At 38.2% G+C, this 18,186-nt stretch overlaps 1 protein-coding gene across 1 annotated transcript in view; it reads left to right on the forward strand.

The window, feature by feature from the left end:
- MSH3 (mutS homolog 3) overlaps positions 1–18,186 on the forward strand; it is a 291,930-nt gene that overhangs the window by 262,071 nt on the left and 11,673 nt on the right. Inside the window, exon 21 of the mRNA XM_037801425.1 lies at positions 5,725–5,911. Coding sequence (XP_037657353.1) covers positions 5,725–5,911 — 187 coding nt within the window. The remainder of the gene's footprint in view (positions 1–5,724; positions 5,912–18,186) is intronic.

Genomic DNA, 18,186 nt, shown 5'->3' on the forward strand with positions numbered 1-18,186 from the left:
GAGACACTCAAGAAAAAGATACCATTTTCAATAGCAACTAAAAAAATCAAGTACCTAGGAATAAACTTAACCAAAGATGTAAAAGACCTATACAAAGAAAACTACATAACTCTACTAAAAGAAATAGAAGGGGACCTTAAAAGATGGAAAAATACTCCATGTTCATGGATAGGAAGGCTAAATGTCATTAAGATGTCAATTTTACCCAAACTCATCTACAGATTCAATGCAATCCCAATCAAAATTCCAACAACCTACTTTGCAGACTTGGAAAAGCTAGTTATCAAATTTATTTGGAAAGGGAAGATGCCTCGAATTGCTAAAGACACTCTAAAAAAGAAAAACGAAGTGGGAGGACTTACACTCCCTGACTTTGAAGCTTATTATAAAGCCACAGTTGCCAAAACAGCCTGGTACTGGCACAAAGATAGACATATAGATCAATGGAATCGAATTGAGAATTCGGAGATAGACCCTGAGATCTATGGCCGACTGATCTTTGATAAGGCCCCCAAAGTCACTGAACTGAGTCATAATGGTCTTTTCAACAAATGGGGCTGGGAGAGTTGGATATCCATATCCAAAAGAATGAAAGAGGACCCCTACCTCACCCCCTACACAAAAATTAACTCAAAATGGACCAAAGATCTCAATATAAAAGAAAGTACCATAAAACTCCTAGAAGATAATGTAGGAAAACATCTTCAAGACCTTGTATTAGGCAGCCACTTCCTAGACTTTATACCCAAAGCACAAGCAACAAAAGAGAAAATAGATAAATGGGAACTCCTCAAGCTTAGAAGTTTCTGCACCTCAAAGGAATTTCTCAAAAAGGTAAATAGGCAACCAACTCAATGGGAAAAAATTTTTGGAAACCATGTATCTGACAAAAGACTGATATCTTGCATATATAAAGAAATCCTACAACTCAATGACAATAATACAGACAGCCCAATTATAAAATGGGCAAAAGATATGAAAAGACAGTTCTCTGAAGAGGAAATACAAATGGCCAAGAAACACATGAAAAAATGTTCAGCTTCACTAGCTATTAGAGAGATGCAAATTTAGACCACAATGAGATACCATCTAACACCAGTTAGAATGGCTGCCATTAAACAAACAGGAAACTACAAATGCTGGAGGGGATGTGGAGAAATTGGAACTCTTATTCATTGTTGGTGGGACTGTATAATGGTTCAGCCACTCTGGAAGTCAGTCTGGCAGTTCCTTAGAAAACTAGATATAGAGTTACCATTCGATCCAGCGATTGCACTTCTCGGTATATACCCGGAAGGTCGGAAAGCAGTGACACGAACAGATATCTGCACGCCAATGTTCATAGCAGCATTATTCACAATTGCCAAGAGATGGAAACAACCCAAATGTCCTTCAACAGATGAGTGGATAAAGAAAATGTGGTATATACACACGATGGAATACTACACGGCAGCAAGAAGGAACGATCTTGTGAAACATATGACAGCATGGATGAACCTTGAAGACATAATGCTGAGCGAAATAAGCCAGGCACAACAAGAGAAATATTATATGCTACCACTAATGTGAACTTTGAAAAATGTAAAACAAATTGTTTATAATGTAGAATGTAGGGGAACTAGCAATAGAGAGCAATTAAGGAAGGGGGAACAATAATCCAAGAAGAACAGATAAGCTATTTAACGTTCTGGGGATGCCCAGGAATGACTATGGTCTGTTAATTTCTGATGGATATAGTAGGAACAAGTTCACAGAAATGTTGCTGTATTAGGTAACTTTCTTGGGGTAAAGTAGGAACATGTTGGAAGTTAAGTAGTTATCTTAGGTTAGTTGTCTTTTTCTTACTCCCTTGTTATGGTCTCTTTGAAGTGTTCTTTTATTGTATGTTTGTTTTCTTTTTAACTTTTTTTTCATACAGTTGATTTAAAAAAGAAGGGAAAGTTAAAAAAAAAATAAAAAACAAGGGAAAAAAAAAGATGTAGTGCCCCCTTGAGGAGCCTGTGGAGAATGCAGGGGTATTGGCCTACCCCACCTCGATGTTTGCTAACATGACCACAGACATAGGGGACTGGTGGTTTGATGGGTTGAGCCCTCTACCATAGGTTTTACCCTTGGGAAGACGGTTGCTGCAAAGGAGAGGCTAGGCCTCCCTATGGTTGTGCCTAAGAGCCTCCTCCTGAATGCCTCTTTGTTGCTCAGATGTGGCCCTCTCTCTCTGGCTAAGCCAACTTGAAAGGTGAAATCACTGCCCTCCCCCCTACGTGGGATCAGACACCCAGGGGAGTGAATCTCCCTGGCAACGTGGAATATGACTCCCGGGGAGGAATGTAGACCCGGCATCGTGGGACGGAGAACATCTTCTTGACCAAAAGGGGGATGTGAAAGGAAATGAAATAAGCTTCAGTGGCAGAGAGATTCCAAAACGAGCCGAGAGGTCACTCTGGTGGGCACTCTTACGCACACTTTAGAGAACCCTTTTTAGTTTCCAAAGAATTGGGGTAGCTGGTGGTGGATACCTGAAACTATCAAACTACAACCCAGAACCCATGAATCTCGAAGACAGATGTATAAAAATGTAGCTTATGAGGGGTGACAATGGGATTGGGAAAGCCATAAGGACCACACTCCACTTTGTCTAGTTTATGGATGGATGAGTAGAAAAATAGGGGAAGGAAACAAACAGACAAAGGTACCCAGTGTTCTTTTTTACTTCAATTGCTCTTTTTCACTTTAATTATTATTCTTGTTATTTTTGTGTGTGTGCTAATGAAGGTGTCAGGAATTGATTTAGGTGATGAATGTACAACTATGTAATGGTACTGTAAACAATCCAAAGTACGATTTGTTTTGTATGACTGCGTGGTATGTGAATATATCTCAATAAAATGAAGATTAAAAAAAAAAAGAAAGAATGGATGAAAATTCCCAAATTTAATGAAAGATATGAATATACATATCCAGGGTGTTCAACAAACTCCAATAAAGAATAAACCCAAATAGACCCAGGCCATAGCATATTATAATCAAATTGTTGAATACCAAAGCTAAAGCAAGAATTCCAAAAGCTGCAAGAGAGGAGCAGCATGTCATATTCAAAGAAGTCTTAAGATTAAGTGCCAGTTTCTCTTCAGAAACCGTGGAGGCAAGAAGGCAAAGGAATAACATATTTAAAGTGCTGCAAGCAAAAAAATTGCCAACCAAGGTTTCTATATCTGGCAAAGCTGTCTCTCAAAATTGAGGGAGAGTTTAAAACATCCCCAGATAAATAAAAGGTAATTTGTCACCACCAGAGCAGTCCTACAAGAGTTGCTAAAGAGAGTTCTGCAAGTTAAGGAAAAGGACAATAGACGACAGATCAAAGCTACATGAAAAAATTAGAATCTCCACTGAGAGTAATAGCTTGAGTAAATATCAATGCCAGTATTATTGTATTTTTGGTTTGTAACTCCACTTCTTACTTCTTACAGGATGTGAAAGGCAAATGCATAAAATATAGTGATAAATCAGTGGTTTTGGACTCATATATAAATATGTAGTTTGTGGTAAGAGCTACATAAGGAGGGGGGACTGAGGGATATAGGAACATAGTTTGTGTACGCTATTGAAGTTGTTGGTATTAAAGCAACCAAGATTGTTATAGATTTGGAATGTTAAATTTAAGCCTCATGGCAACTACAATGAAAATATCAAAGAATATGAGGGTTCATAGAGACAGAAAGTAGAGTACAGGTTTCCAGAGGTAGGGGGCAAGGGGAATTAGGAATTAATATATAATGGGTGTCGGGTTTTGGGGGAGATGGGGAAGTTTTTTGTAATGGAAGATAGGGAGGGTACCACAATACTGTGAATGTGATTAATTCCATTGAATTGTATGTTTGGGAGTGGTTGAAGTGGAAAAGGTTATGTTTCATATATATTCCCACAATTAAAAAAAAAAAAAAAGAGTGACTAAAGAGACAATGACAATTAAATGCAATACATGATCCTGGATGGGATCTAACAAGGGAAGAGAAAAGGCTCAAAAGGAAATTATTGTGACATATGAAAAAATTGGAGTATAGACTTTTAAGTTTCATATCAGTGTTAAATTTCTTGAACTTGATCACTCTCCTTAACATGGTTACATAAGTGAATATCCTTTTTCTTAGGAAATGTATATGGCAGAATTAAGTATTCAGTGAGCATTGTGTATACAGCCTACATTCAAGTGCCTGGAAGACGGACAGATGGATAGATTGATGGATGGAAGGATGGAAGGAAGGAAGGAAGCAAGGGTGGGGAGGAAAGGGGTAAGGGAGGAAATAAGGAGGAAGGGAGGGAGGGAGGAAAAAAGGGCAAATCTGGCATAATTTTGAAATTGGTAGATCTCGGGGGGTTAGGGGTATGTTGGAGTTATCTGTATGAGGTTTGTTTTTATGTAACTCTCCTGTAAGTTTGAAAGTATTTCAAAATAGAAAGTGAAAAAAAAAAAGAGAGAGAGAAGAAAAAGTAGCCAGAATACTCCTCTGAGTTAGCACCATTTCAGAAATAATGTTTTGCAGTCATTGATTACAAAACAAATAAAATTGACAGAGCTTTGAGTAAAGCCGTCTCATGAACGCCATCATAGATGGAATAAGTTATGGTTTCTAAATGCCAGTTGTTACTGGAGCCATTTCCATAAAGCTCCACCCATCTGTGGGAAAAGATTATGCAGCCTCCTCTGATCTTTAGTGGGCTCCAGCCACAGAGCAGGTTAAAGCACCATATCACCAAGAGTTTCTCAAAAAAATAAAACTACATTATGTTGCTGCAGGTCAAGTCTGAAGGGTGTGCCCTACTTGGTGAATTATTTTGACAAAATTAAATTGATGAAGGTGTTTTTCTGAGAAAATAATTAACTAGCATCCAGAAAGCTGGCCAGCGGGTTAAAAATAGGAATGCTAGATTTTGGTCTTAACTGCATGACCTTGAGTATTATCTAATTATTCCTTTTCTTTTTTTTTTTTTTTTTCCCAGTTTCATTTTGTACTAAATCAGCAATTTCCCAAATGTGTTTCTGTAGAACGTTATTACCATAAGGTGCTCCAGGAGAGCACATGGTCAAATGAGTTTAGAGAAATGATGCTTACTAGATCCCCCTTTAAGAAATGGTCCCTGTGTAGTAGAACGTTAAAGGCTCCAAGAAATCTTGAAGAAAAGAAACTCAGCATTTTTGGACCCATGCATCTATGCATTCCTAAGAACTTGTGTTCCATGAAGTCACACTTTGGGAACCTGTTTTAGTTGCTGTTATTAGTCTAGTAAAAAAAATTTATCTTCTATCAATAAATTATTTTATCTATGGTACCTTAATTTGTCATGTCAGTGTGTAATCTTCTTAAGAAAGCAACAGAAAAACTTTTAATTGGACAGTATCCTAGTACTCATGGATTGTAAACATAGCAACATAGAGAAGCATTGTCTTTCCCTGTGGTTTGATTTGGAATGGATTGGTCAGGAAAAGGCGGAGTCAGATGTTTCCCTACTTCTCAGGAGCTCTGTCTAGTACCACAGAGTCTATCAGAATGTTCCTATAAGGTTCAATTTGATAGCGTATGTTTTCTTTTGTTTACTATCATTTCAGTTGTTATTGGCTTAAAATATATAGATCCCTAGGGGTTTTTTTGTTAATATTTGTTGTTCATAAAATGATGCTTGGCTTTCTAATAAGAAAGTTCAAACGAAAATCAATCTTATTTGTAGGATGGGTGCTGCAGATAACATATGTAAAGGACGGAGTACATTTATGGAAGAACTGACTGACACAGCAGAAATAATAAGAAAGGCAACATCACAGTCCTTGGTTATCTTGGATGAATTGGGAAGAGGAACAAGCACCCATGATGGAATCGCCATTGCTTATGCTACACTTGAGCATTTTATTACAGATGTAAGTATCCTGCTTTCCTTTTTGGAAGAAATTATTTTCTTGACCTCAGTTTCCAACTATTCAAAATTATTTTTAATTGTCATAATTGACCCTGTTCTTGTAATTGATTATTAGAGTGCTATATAATGAGTTGAGATAGATTTGCACTAAATACTGTTTGTGATTTTTTGATGTGTCCTCCTTTCATTTGCCAAAGCAAAATAAGCTAATCTGGAGGAGAAAGGCCTCCCTGGCAATATTTCCACCCAGAACTGTTTCTTCTTATCCTGGGCAAATTAAACCAAGAGCAGGAACCATCTACCTGTAGCCCAATCCTTGAGGAAAGAACAAAGAGAAGGCAGTGCCATTTTTATACAGTGAAATATCTTTTTCAGCAGTATCACTGAAGATCACAATATAAAGCCTTTAATCTCATCTGTTCATCTCTTTGACTCCTTTTCAGTGGCATCACTCTAGTGCGTATGCTGTTTTTTCAGAATGCATTTCTTAGCATCTCAGTGTGAAAGTTTTTGTGTCAAACTTTCCATCTCTATCATCTCCTTCAAACTCTCTCCTTTTATTTACTCTCTCTATCATCTCCTTCAAACTCTCTCCTTTTATTTACTCTTTTGTCCTTGTCCATTTTGGTTTTTCCTTTTCTGTCTCTCCCTCTTAGCACCTACCCCTGAATCTTGTCTCTCCTGTCTTTCTTTTTCTACGTATGTCCCACTCTTGCTCTTTTCTTTGTGTCTTTCCCTGTGTCTGTGACTTCCCTCATCTTCATTTTTTCCTCATTTCCTTAAATAGCCAATAAAAGCATACTTTTTTAATGCAATTTTATTGAGATATACTCACACATTATATAATCCATCCAAAGTATACAATCAGTGGCTCACAGTATCGCCATATAGTTTTGCATTCATTGCTACAATGTTCAAACATCTTCATTATTCCAGAATAAAGGAAAAAAATATTTAAAAAAGAAATAAAAAAGAACACCCAAACCATCCCATTACCCTTACTGCCCTCCTATTATTTATATATTTTTTGTCATTATTTTATTACTTATCTGCCCAGACACTGGGTAAAGGGAGTGTCAGTCACCAGGTTTTCACTATCACCGAGTCACACAATAAAAGCTATATGGTTATACAATTATCATCAAAAATCAAGTTTACTGGATTACTGTTCAACAGATTCAGGTATTTCCTTCTAGCTATTCTAATACACTAGAAACTAAAGGAATATCTATAGAATGTGTAAGAATAACCTCTAGATTGAACTCTCAACTCTACAGTATTTGAGATCTCTCAGCCACTGAGCTTTATTTTGTTTCCTTTCTTTTTTCCCTTTGGGCCAAGACAGAATTCTCAATCCCACAATGCCAGGGCCAGGCTCATCCCTGGAAGTCCTGTCCCATGTTGCTAGGGAGACTTACACCCCTAGGAGTCATGTAGGGGAGGAGGTAGTGAGTTTATTTGCAGAGTTGGCTGAGAGAAACAGGCCATATCTGAGCAACAAAAGAAGTTCTCGGGGGGTGACTCTTAGACGTAATTATTGGTAGGCTAAGCTTTTCCTCTGCAGGAATAAGTTTCATAAGGGCAAGCCCCAAGAGTGAGGGCTTGACTTATTAAATTAGGATTCCCTAATGCTTGCAGGAGTATCAGGAATTCCCCAGGTGAGGAAGTTTAATATTTCCACATTTTTCCCAGTCCCTCAAGGGGACTTTGCAAATACTTTTTTATTTTCAGCCCAAAGTACTCTGGGGTGTATTGGGGTATCATATTAACCTGTACAGAATAACAAGATCTCATTTCCCATTCTAGGTTCCATGCAATCATGTTGTTTAAATAAACTGACCATACAGGTTATACTGGAAAGCGTGCTACAGAGAATATAAATTTTGTACCAAATAAACATCTCTTAAATAATAGTCAAACTCAGGAATAGATGTGACTGCCATAAGACTTTACAATCTAAAAAAATTTATAACAAACCTCATTGAACACTCTACACTCCTGCATTGTTGATTGCCCAATCTCTGTCCACATTCTATCCCCTGGTACCTGTGCTCTCAAATTCAATTCTCAGCATTTGCTCAATATAGTAATTTTATATTAGTGAGGTCTTACAATATTTGTCCTTTTTTTTCTGGCTTATTTCACTCAACGTAATGTCTTCAAGGTTCATTCACCTAGTTGCATGCCTCATGACGTCATTCCTTCTTGTAGCTGTTCAGTATTTCATTGTGTGTATACACCACAGCTTGCCCTTCCATCGATGTACCCTTAGACCACCTCCATTCTTTGCAGATTGTGAATACTGCTGCCATAAGCACCAGTGTGTAAATGTCTATTCATGTCCCTGCTTTCAGTTCTTCCAAGCATACACCAAATAATGGGGTTGCAGGATCATTTGGCAACCCTGTACTTAGCATCCAGTGGAACCACCACACTGCCCTCCAGAGAGGCTGCACCATTCTACTTCCCTACCAACAGGGAATAGGTATATCTCTCCACATCTTCTCCAACACTTTTATATCTCTCTGTTTATTTTTAAACAGTTGTATTTGCACACTGTGTAATCCATCGTGAGTAACCAATCAGTGGCTCCCAGTATAATCACATAATTATACTTTCACCACCACAATCTATATGAGAACAATTCCATTTCTTCCACAAAAAAAGAAGAGGAAGGAAAAAAAGAAAAAAGATAAAAGAATAAAGAATTTAAAATAAAATAAAAAAGAAGAAACAACAAGAATCCCATACCCCTCCCTTATATCCTCCTCTGTTATTAGCTTTGTTGTATTGCCTTTGTTACAATTAATGGAAGAATATTACAATGTTATTTTTAACTGTAGACCCTAGTTTTCATTGACTGTATTTTTTCTCATATACCATCTCATTTTCAACACCTTGCAATGTTGGCATTCACTTGTTCTCCCTCATTTTAAAAACTGTCTTATATTTCTATATGTTTAATCACCATCATTGTCTGCTCTAGTTTTTGCTTAGTTATACAGTCCCAGTTTTATCCTCTATCTATCACTCTGGTGTCATACATGGCCCTAGCCTTCCTTTTTGAACCATACTCACACTCAGCTTTGTTTATTATATTTACAGTATTGTGCTACCATCACGTAATATTGTGTTATCCATTTCTGGATCTTTACAATCAATCCTGTTTAACATTCTGTACTCCTTCAGCATCAAATGCCCTATCTCTACCCTCTTTCTACCTCCTGATAACCTGTGTTCTTAATTTGAACTTTCAGAGTTTGCTCATTATAGTTAGTTTATATTAGTGAGACCATACAGTATTTATGCTTTTGTTTCTGGCTAATTTTGCTCAACATATGTCCTCAAGGTTCATCCACATTGTTATATGTGTCATGACCTTATCTTTTTGTACAGCTGCCTAATATTCCATTGTGTGTGTGTGTGTGTATGTGTATCAGTTTGTTTATCCACTCATCCGTTGATGGACGTATGGGCTGTTTCCATCTCGTGGCAATCGTGAACAATACTGCTATAAACATCGGTTTACAAATGTCCATTCATGAACTAGCCTTCAGTTCCTCCGAATATATACCTAGTAATGGGATTGCTGTATCATACGGCAATTCTATACTTAGCTTCCTGAGGAACCACCAAATTGTCTTCCAGAGCGGTTGCACCCTTCTGCATTCTTACAAACAGTTAATAAGTATACCTCTTTCTGCACATCCTCTCCAACACTTGTAGTTTTCTGATTTTTTGATAGTGGCTATTCTAATAGGTGTGAGATGATGTCTCATTGTGGTTTTGATTTACATTTCCCTAATAGCTAGTGTGTTGAGCATCATTTCCTATGTTTTTGAGCTATTTGATCTCCTCTTCGGAAAAGTATCTTTCCATGTCTTTTGCCCAATTTTTTATTTGGGTCATTTGTCTTCTTGTTGTGTTGTAGGATCTCTTTATATATCCTGGATATTAAACCCTTATCTGATATGTGGTTTCCAAATATTGTCTCCCATTGTGTAAGCTGCCTTTTTACTTTCCTGACAAATTCCCTTGATGTGCAAAAGTTTTCAGTTTTTAGGAGGTACCATTTATCTATTTCTTCTTTCACTGTAACCAATTAGACTTAGCAGACATATATAGAACATTACATCCCAAATTACCAGGATATGCATTCTTCTGTAGTGCTCATGGAATGTTCTCCAGGATAGATCCTGTTATCTCTTTCTTCTTTGATTGCTCATGCTTTGGGTGTAAGGTTTAGGAAACCACCTCCTATTACAAGATCTTTAAGATATTCCCCTACATTTTCTTCTAAAAGTCTTATGGTCTTAGCTCTAATGTTTAAGTCTTTGATCCATTTTGAGTTAATTTCTGTGTAAGGTGTGAGATAGGGGTTCTCTTTCATTCTTCTGGATGGAATATCCAGTTCTCCAGGCACCTTTTGTTGAAGAGGCTGCTTGTCCAGTTGAGTTGAGTTGACTTGACCGTCTTATTAAAGATCAATTGTCCATAGATGAGAGAGGCTATTTCTAAACACTCAATTTGATTCCATTGGTCAGTATATACCTGTCTTTATGCCAGTACCATGCTGTTTTGACCACTGTAGCTTTGTAATATGCTTTGAAGTCAGGTAGTATGAGACCCCCACTTCATTTTTCTTTCTCAAGATACTTTAAGCTATTTGGGGCACCCTGCCTTTCCAAATAAATTTGATTATTGGTTTTTCTGTTTCAGCAAAGTAAGTTGTTGGAATTTAACTTGGTATTGCATTAAATCTATAAATCAATTTAGGTAGAATTGACATCTTAACTATTGTTCCTGTTTGCTAGTGCTTCCATTAGGCAAAATATCAGAAATGGATTGATTTTTTTTTTCCTACTCAACCTGGGTTATTATATTATTTATTGTTTGCATCTCCAATAATGGGAGACAGTAATGGGTGGGGGTGGGGAGGCAATCAGCCAGGTCAGAAATTGTTTTAATTATCAGGCACATTTGGGGGCCACCCTGGATATAGCTTGGTGCCCCCTGAGCACGGGGCTGAGTGACATGGAAATGGGATGTTCAGTGCTTAATTAGATTAATCAGATCCATTCACTTTAATAACCTACTGTGGGGGACGTCAAGCCATTTCCCAAGGACGTTCTCTGACCCCAAACAGTTCAGCTTTTTGAAGAGTCAGTTTGCTGGATTGACTTTTATAAGGGGGATTTATTAGGTTACAAATTTACAGTTCTGTGGCCATAAAAGTGTCCAAACTAAGGCATCAACAAGAGGATAACTTCACTGAAGAACAGCCACTGGCGTCCAGAACACCTTTTAGTTGGGAAGGCACGTTGCTGGTGTCTGCTGGTCCTTTGCTCCTGGGTTGCATTGCTTTCAGCTTCTGATTCCAGTGGCTTTCTCTCTAAGTATCTGTGGAATCCTCTCCTAGCTTCTCTGGGGCAAACTCTGGGCTTCATCTCTTAGGTTAGCATCTTCAGACATCCTTCTGTTTGCATCTCCAAGTGTCTCTAAGCATCAGCAAGCATCTGTGTTGGCTCTTGAGTTCACTTAAGTAATCCAGTGAACCAATCAAGAACCCCCCTGAGTGGGTGGGGTCCATACCTCCATGGAAATAATTTAACCAAAGGTATCACCCACGATTGGGTGAGTCACTCAAATCAAGAGGAAACAATCAAGAGGTTCCACCCAACAAAATTAGGTTAAAAGATCCTGACTTTTGTGGTGGACATAATATGTCCAAACCAGTACAACTATATTTAGTCTTCTAATCCATGTACACAGTATAGCCTTCCATTTATTTTAGGTGTTCCTTGATTTCTTTTAGCAATTTTTTTAGTTTTCTGTGTATAGGTCTTTTATGTCCTTGGTTAAATTTATTCCTAAATATTTGATTCTTTTGGTTGCTATTGTAAATGGAATTTTTTTTCTTATCTCCTCCTCTGATTGCTCCTTACCAGTATATAGAAACACTACTGATTTTTGCGCATTGATCTTGTATCCTGCCAATTTGCTGTACTCTTTTATTAGCTCTAATGGCTTTACTGTAGATTTTTTGGGATTTTCTACATATAGGATCATGACATCTACAAACAGTGAAAGTTTTACTTCTTCTTTTCCAATTTGGATGCCTTTTATTTCTTTATCTTTCCTAATTGTTCTAGCTAGAACTTCCAGTACGATGTTGAATAACAGTAGTGACAGTGAGCATCCTTCTCTGGTTCCTGATCTTAGAGGAAAGGCTTTCAGCCTTTCTCCATTGAGTGTAATGTTAGCTGTGGGTTTTTCATATTCCCTTTATCATATTGAGGAAGTTCCCTTCTATTCCTGTCCTTTGAAGTGTTCTGATCAAGAAAGGATGCTGAATTTTGTCAAATGCCTTTTCTGCATCAATTGAGATGATCATGTGTTTTTCCTCTTTAATTTATTGATGTGGTGTATTACATTTATTGATTTTCTTGTGTTGCAACCTGGAATAAAATGCACTTACTTGGTCATGGTATATAATTCTTTTAATGTGCTGCTGGATTCGATTTGCAAGTATTTTGTTCAGGATTTTTGCTTCTCACTCATTAGAGAGATTGGTCTATAATTTTCTTTTCTTGTGCTATCTTTGTCTGGCTTTGGTATAGGGTGATGTTTGCTTCATAGAATGAGTTAGGTAGCTTTCCCTCCTCTTCAATTTTTTTTGAAGACTTTGAGCAGGATTGGTGCTAATTCTTTCTTGAATGCTTGGTAGAATTCACGTGCGAAGCCATCTGGTCCTGGGCTTTCCTTTTTTGGGAGTTTTTCTGATGACTGACTCAATCTCTACTTGTGATTAGTTTGTTGAGGTCTTCTATTTCTTCTCAAGTCAATATTGGTTGTTCATGAAAAGCATACTTTTACCTTATATTTCCTTCCAAAAAATAGACAACACAAAAATAAAATTCCTTTTTCTCAACTTCTTCAGTCCTTATTTGTTTGTTTAAAAACATTTATTTAGATTGCATTTTTTAATGATGACATGTTTCTACTTTAAAATGCATATTTTTTTATTGTTTCTTTAAAAAACAGTTCTTATTTGCAAAAGATGTATCTCATAAATTTATCTTTAATCATATAGAAATTAAGGAAATTTCATTAAGGTCCTACCACTTCCATCAAAACACATTTTTAAGCATTCGTTTAAGAACCTTCAAGAGCAAATTATGACAGAACTGTATTTTCCACCTTTGAGTTTGATTTCATTGTTTCTACTGTATAGCAGTGTATCAGTTTCTATGATTGCCTAACAAATTTCCCCAAAATTAGTGTATTAAAACAACAATAATTTATTATCCCACAATGTCTGTGGGTAAGGAATTCATAAGCAGCTGAGATGGGTGGCTTTGGCTCAGGGTCTTTCATGAACTTGTAGTCAACATGTCAGCCCAGAGCTGCCGTCACCTAAAGGCTTGATTAGGGCTGAAGGATCCACTTCCAATGTGGTTCATTCACATGGCTGTTAATTTGGTGCCGTTGGCCTCTGTTCCTCTCCATGTGGGCCTCTCTGTGGGGTTGCTTGAGAATCTTCAAAAATGGCTTCTGGGTTCCCTCAGAGCAAGTGACCCAGGAGGCCCAGGTAGAAGCAGCAATGCCTTTCATGACTTAGCCTCAGAGGTCACACCCTGCCACTGCCATCCTATTCCTTTGACTAGTGTATTCAACAAGGAAGTATGTTCTAGTGAAAGGAGACTGCTTAACAGCATGAACACTGATAGGTGAGGATCTTTGGAGCCATCCTGGAGGCTGGCTACCATAATATTTAAGAACTTCAGGAACAATTTATGACAGAAGTGAATTCTGTTTTCATTGCTTATACTATAAAGCAATTTTTTGATATTTCAAATGTTAGTGAAGAATGTTCTTTTTAAATAAAATTTACCTTAGAGGTAAGTAGTTGAAGAGGATTCTCCTGGAGTATAACTCCTTAACCTTTTTATGGTTGAAAATCTTAGTTTTCATAGTTATTATGATCACAAAGATGGAGAAGAGAGATCAGAGGGGAGTAGGAGAGGCAATGTGATGCTGTTGAAGGTGGCCTTGAGGAGAGTCGTGCTATAGCTCAAACCCTTAGGACTTCTGGCTAGAAATGCCTCTCAGCTTGGGGAGGGGACCCAGGGAAGAAGCTGCTCCTGAAATTCTTCAGGGCAGATTTTAAGAGTAGCTGATCAAAGAAATCTTGCCTTGACAGGTTTATTTGCAGTTGTAGTAAGAGAGAAAGAATATATTTTGACTTTAAATAAGGTGGCTAGCTGTTGAATCACCTATTTTGTTTTTTTTTTTAATTATTCACCCCACCACACCCTGACCCCCCCACACACACTAATTTTTAGAGTTGGGTTCGGTATTAACTTTCCTTGAGATAGGGATTTCTAGAATACATAATAATGTGTGCCTTAAAATAGTGCTTCTTAAACAATCCATGAGGAGGATCTAAGATGGCGGCATAGAGAGGAGTGGAAGCTAAGTAGTCCCCCTGGAACAACTAAAAAAAAAAACAGAAACAACTAGTAAATAATCCAGAATAACTGCAGGGGAACAAACATGACCATCCACTCATCATACACCAACCTGAATTGGGAGGAATGCCCGAGATCACAGCATAAAATCTGTAAGTAAAAACTGTGGATCCAAATCCGGAGACCCCCTCCTTGACAGTCCAAGCTACAAAGCCTCATGGTGCCAGAGAGAAGCTTTCTCCCAGCAAGCGAATATAGCTCAGCTGAGCTCCAACTGGGGTTTTAATTACCAAGTGCGAACTGCTCACTATGAGGTACGAATCCCCAACAAATAGACAGAGGCTTTGGGTGACGACTGACCTTGGAGAGCCAGAGGGTCACCTTGGACTAGCTCTGAAGGGGACTCTCTGTTCCTTTTTCCACTCAGTATAGAAAGCCTCAGCCATTTTCAGTTCCCAGTTCTGTGACCCAGACAAGGGTATAGCACAGACAGAGAGAGACCATTGAAATGCTAATGACCCCCCCTAGGGGGTCTGTCCTCCCTAAGAGGAAAGGGGTGGGGCCCAGGTCTACTACCTGCCTTTCATTCAGAACTTGGGTAAAAAGACAAGAATTATAGGCTAACAAGCACCACCTGCTGGGCAGAAAAGCTCAGTGACCGGAGGCATAGAGGGTGTACCAATTTTCTAAGACACACCCTCAGGGAAACTGGATACTGAATATTTCTTCTTTCTGGGACCTTAGCCCATTCTGGTCTGGGGAGGCCTGATTGGGGTAACCAAGGAAACCATGCCTAGACAACAGAAAACTGCAGACTACACCAAGAAAAATGAGGTTGTGGCCCAGTCAGAGGACAACTGTGATGCCGGAATTGAAACAACTAATAATAAGTCAATTCAAAAAGTTTAGGGAAGTTATGGCAAAAGAGCTGAGCCATATAATGAAAACACAGGATGTACGTAAGGTAGAAATTGAAAGTTCAAAAAACCAACTGGCGGAATCTATGAAAACGAAAGGCACAACACAAGAGATTAAAGACACACTGGAAACAAACAACAGCAGACCTCAAGAGGCAGAAGAAAACACTCAGGAACTGGAGAACAAGGCACCTGAAAGCCTATACACAAAAGAACAGATAGAGAAAAGAATGGAAAAACACGAGCAACATCTCCAAGAACTTAAAGACAAAACAAAAAGCAAGAATTTACATGTCATTGGTGTCCCAGAAGGAGAAGAGAAGGGAAAAGGGGCAGAAGCAATAATAGAGGAAATAATCAATGAAAATTACCCATCTCTTATGAAAGACATAAAATTATGGATCCAAGAAGCACAGCATACCCCAAACAGAATAGATCTGAATAGGCCTACACCAAGACACTTAATAATCAGATTATCAAACATCAAAGATAAAGAGAGAATCCTGAAAGCAGCAAGAGAGAAACGATCTATCACATACAAAGGAAGCTCGATAAGACTATGTGTGGATTTCTCAATGGAAACCATGGAGGCAAGAAGGAAGTGGGTGATATATTTAAGATACTGAAAGAGAAAAACCACCAATCAAGAATCCTATATCCGGCAAAACTATCCTTCAGATATGAGGAAAAGCTTAAAATATTCTCTGACAAACAGACAATGACCAAGTTTGTGAACAAGAAACCTCCTCTACAGGAAACACTAAAGGAAGCTTCTGCAAACAGAAAGGAAAAGACAGGAGTGAGAGGTTTGGAAAACAATTTTGGGAGATAGTAGCACAGCAATGTAAGTACACTGAACAAAGATGACTGTGAATATGGTTGAAAGAGGAAGGCTGGGACCATGTGGGACACCAGAACAAAAGATGAACGATGAAGACTGGGACTTTGTAACTCAGGGAAACCTAGGGTGCTCAACGATTGTAATGAAAGGTACAAATCTGTTTTTACATGAGGTAGAACAAATGAATGTCAACCCTGCAAGGTGTTAAAAATAGGGTGGGATTGGGGGGAAAACATAATCAATGCAAACTAGAGGCTAGAATTAATAGAAACATTGTATTATGCTTCCTTTAATGTAACAAAAGCAATACACCAAAGCTAAATGCATATGGAGGGGTGGGGAATAGGGGAAGGTTATGGGACTCCAGGCATTGGTAATGTCTGACTCTTTATTCTACTTTAGGTTACTGCTATCTTTCCTTTTGTCATCTTCTAGCTATCAAGTTTGTTTGTTTTTCTCTCTTTCTCTTGCCTTTTTTTTTTTTTTTTTTTTTTTGCCTTTCTGCCTTCTTTGACTCGTCCTCTGTCTTTGTGGAAGAAATGTCCTTACACAGAGAGTGGCGATGGTGCTCAATACATAAATATGTGACTATACAGGGAACCAACAATTGTTTACTTAGAATGGAATGTAGTGTTTGAACAAAACCATCTTAAAAGAAATGGATTGATGAAGAAACCTTGCGGGCACTATATTGAGTGAAACAAGACAGACACAAAAGGCAAATATTGCAGGGTCTCAGTGATATGAACTAATTAGAATATGTAAACTCATAGACATGATATATAAGTTACCAGGTTATAGAATGAGGCTAAAGAATGGGGAGCGGCTGCTTATTATGAGCAGAATGTTCAACTAGGGTGAACTTAAATATTTGGAAATGGACAGGGGTGATGGTAGCATGTAATGAGAATAACAGTGCTAAAAGGTGTGTAAAGGTGGTGGAAGGGGTAAGCTCAGAATCACACATGTCATCAGAAGGAAAGTTGGAGGTTAAAAGATGGGAATGTATAAAACAGTGAATCTTGTGGTGGACAATGTCTGTGATTAATCGTACAAATACTAGAAATCTCTCTCACAAACTAGAACAAATGTATGTCACCATAACTAGAGGTTAATAATAGAGAGGCATATAGGGAAAAAATACATACCTATTGCAAACTATATACTATAGTTAGTAGTATTTTAACATTCTTTCATCAACAGTAACAAATGTACTATACCAAAACTATGAATCATAATGGAGGGGGGGGGCATGGTTAGGGGTATGGGAGGATGTGAATTTCCTTTTTGTGTCTTTGTTTATTTTCTGGAGGAGTGAAATGTTCTAAAAATTGAAAAAAAATAGTTGTGTTGATGGATGCACAGCTGTATGGTGGTGCCATGGGCAGTTGTACACTTTGGATCTTTGGATAGTTGTATGGTATCTGAACAATCTCAATTAAAAAAAGAAGAAGAATCCATGAATCCATACTGATCCTAACAAAAATAAATTATATAAAAAGTATTGGGGGGGCAGGGCAGGGTGGGGAGGAATTGGGGGCGTGGGGATCCGGGTGCAGAAGTCCGCATCCGCTACAGAGATCGCAGCCGGCAGCGGGCAGCCGAAGAGGCTTTGAAGATAATCCGCTTGTGAGGCAAAGGTGTCTACAAAACTATGAATGATACAAGAACTTTACTCGAAGTTAAAGAGTTTGCCGATAATGAGGTACAGAAAAACTGAGTACTACTAACTCTGGAAGAATGGCAAGAAAAGTGGGTGAGCTGCAAAACTGCACTTCATCAGGGACAAGGACATCAGCTATTAAAGAAGCATTTGGATACTTTTCTTAATGGGAACAGTGGACTCAGGATAATTTTTCCTCTTTGTGGAAAAGCAGTTGAGATGAGATGGTTTGCAGGCCTGGGACACACAGTGTAGTTGGTGTGGACATCAGTGAACTTGGGATTCGAGAGTTTTTTACAGAGCAGAATCTTTCTTACTCAGAAGAACTAATTGCTGCAATTCCTGGAGCCCAGGTATTTAAGAGTTCTTCAGGGAACATTTCAT

This window comes from Choloepus didactylus, chromosome 13, assembly GCF_015220235.1.
Source record: "Choloepus didactylus isolate mChoDid1 chromosome 13, mChoDid1.pri, whole genome shotgun sequence".
NCBI classification, from domain to species: Eukaryota; Metazoa; Chordata; class Mammalia; order Pilosa; family Megalonychidae; genus Choloepus; species Choloepus didactylus.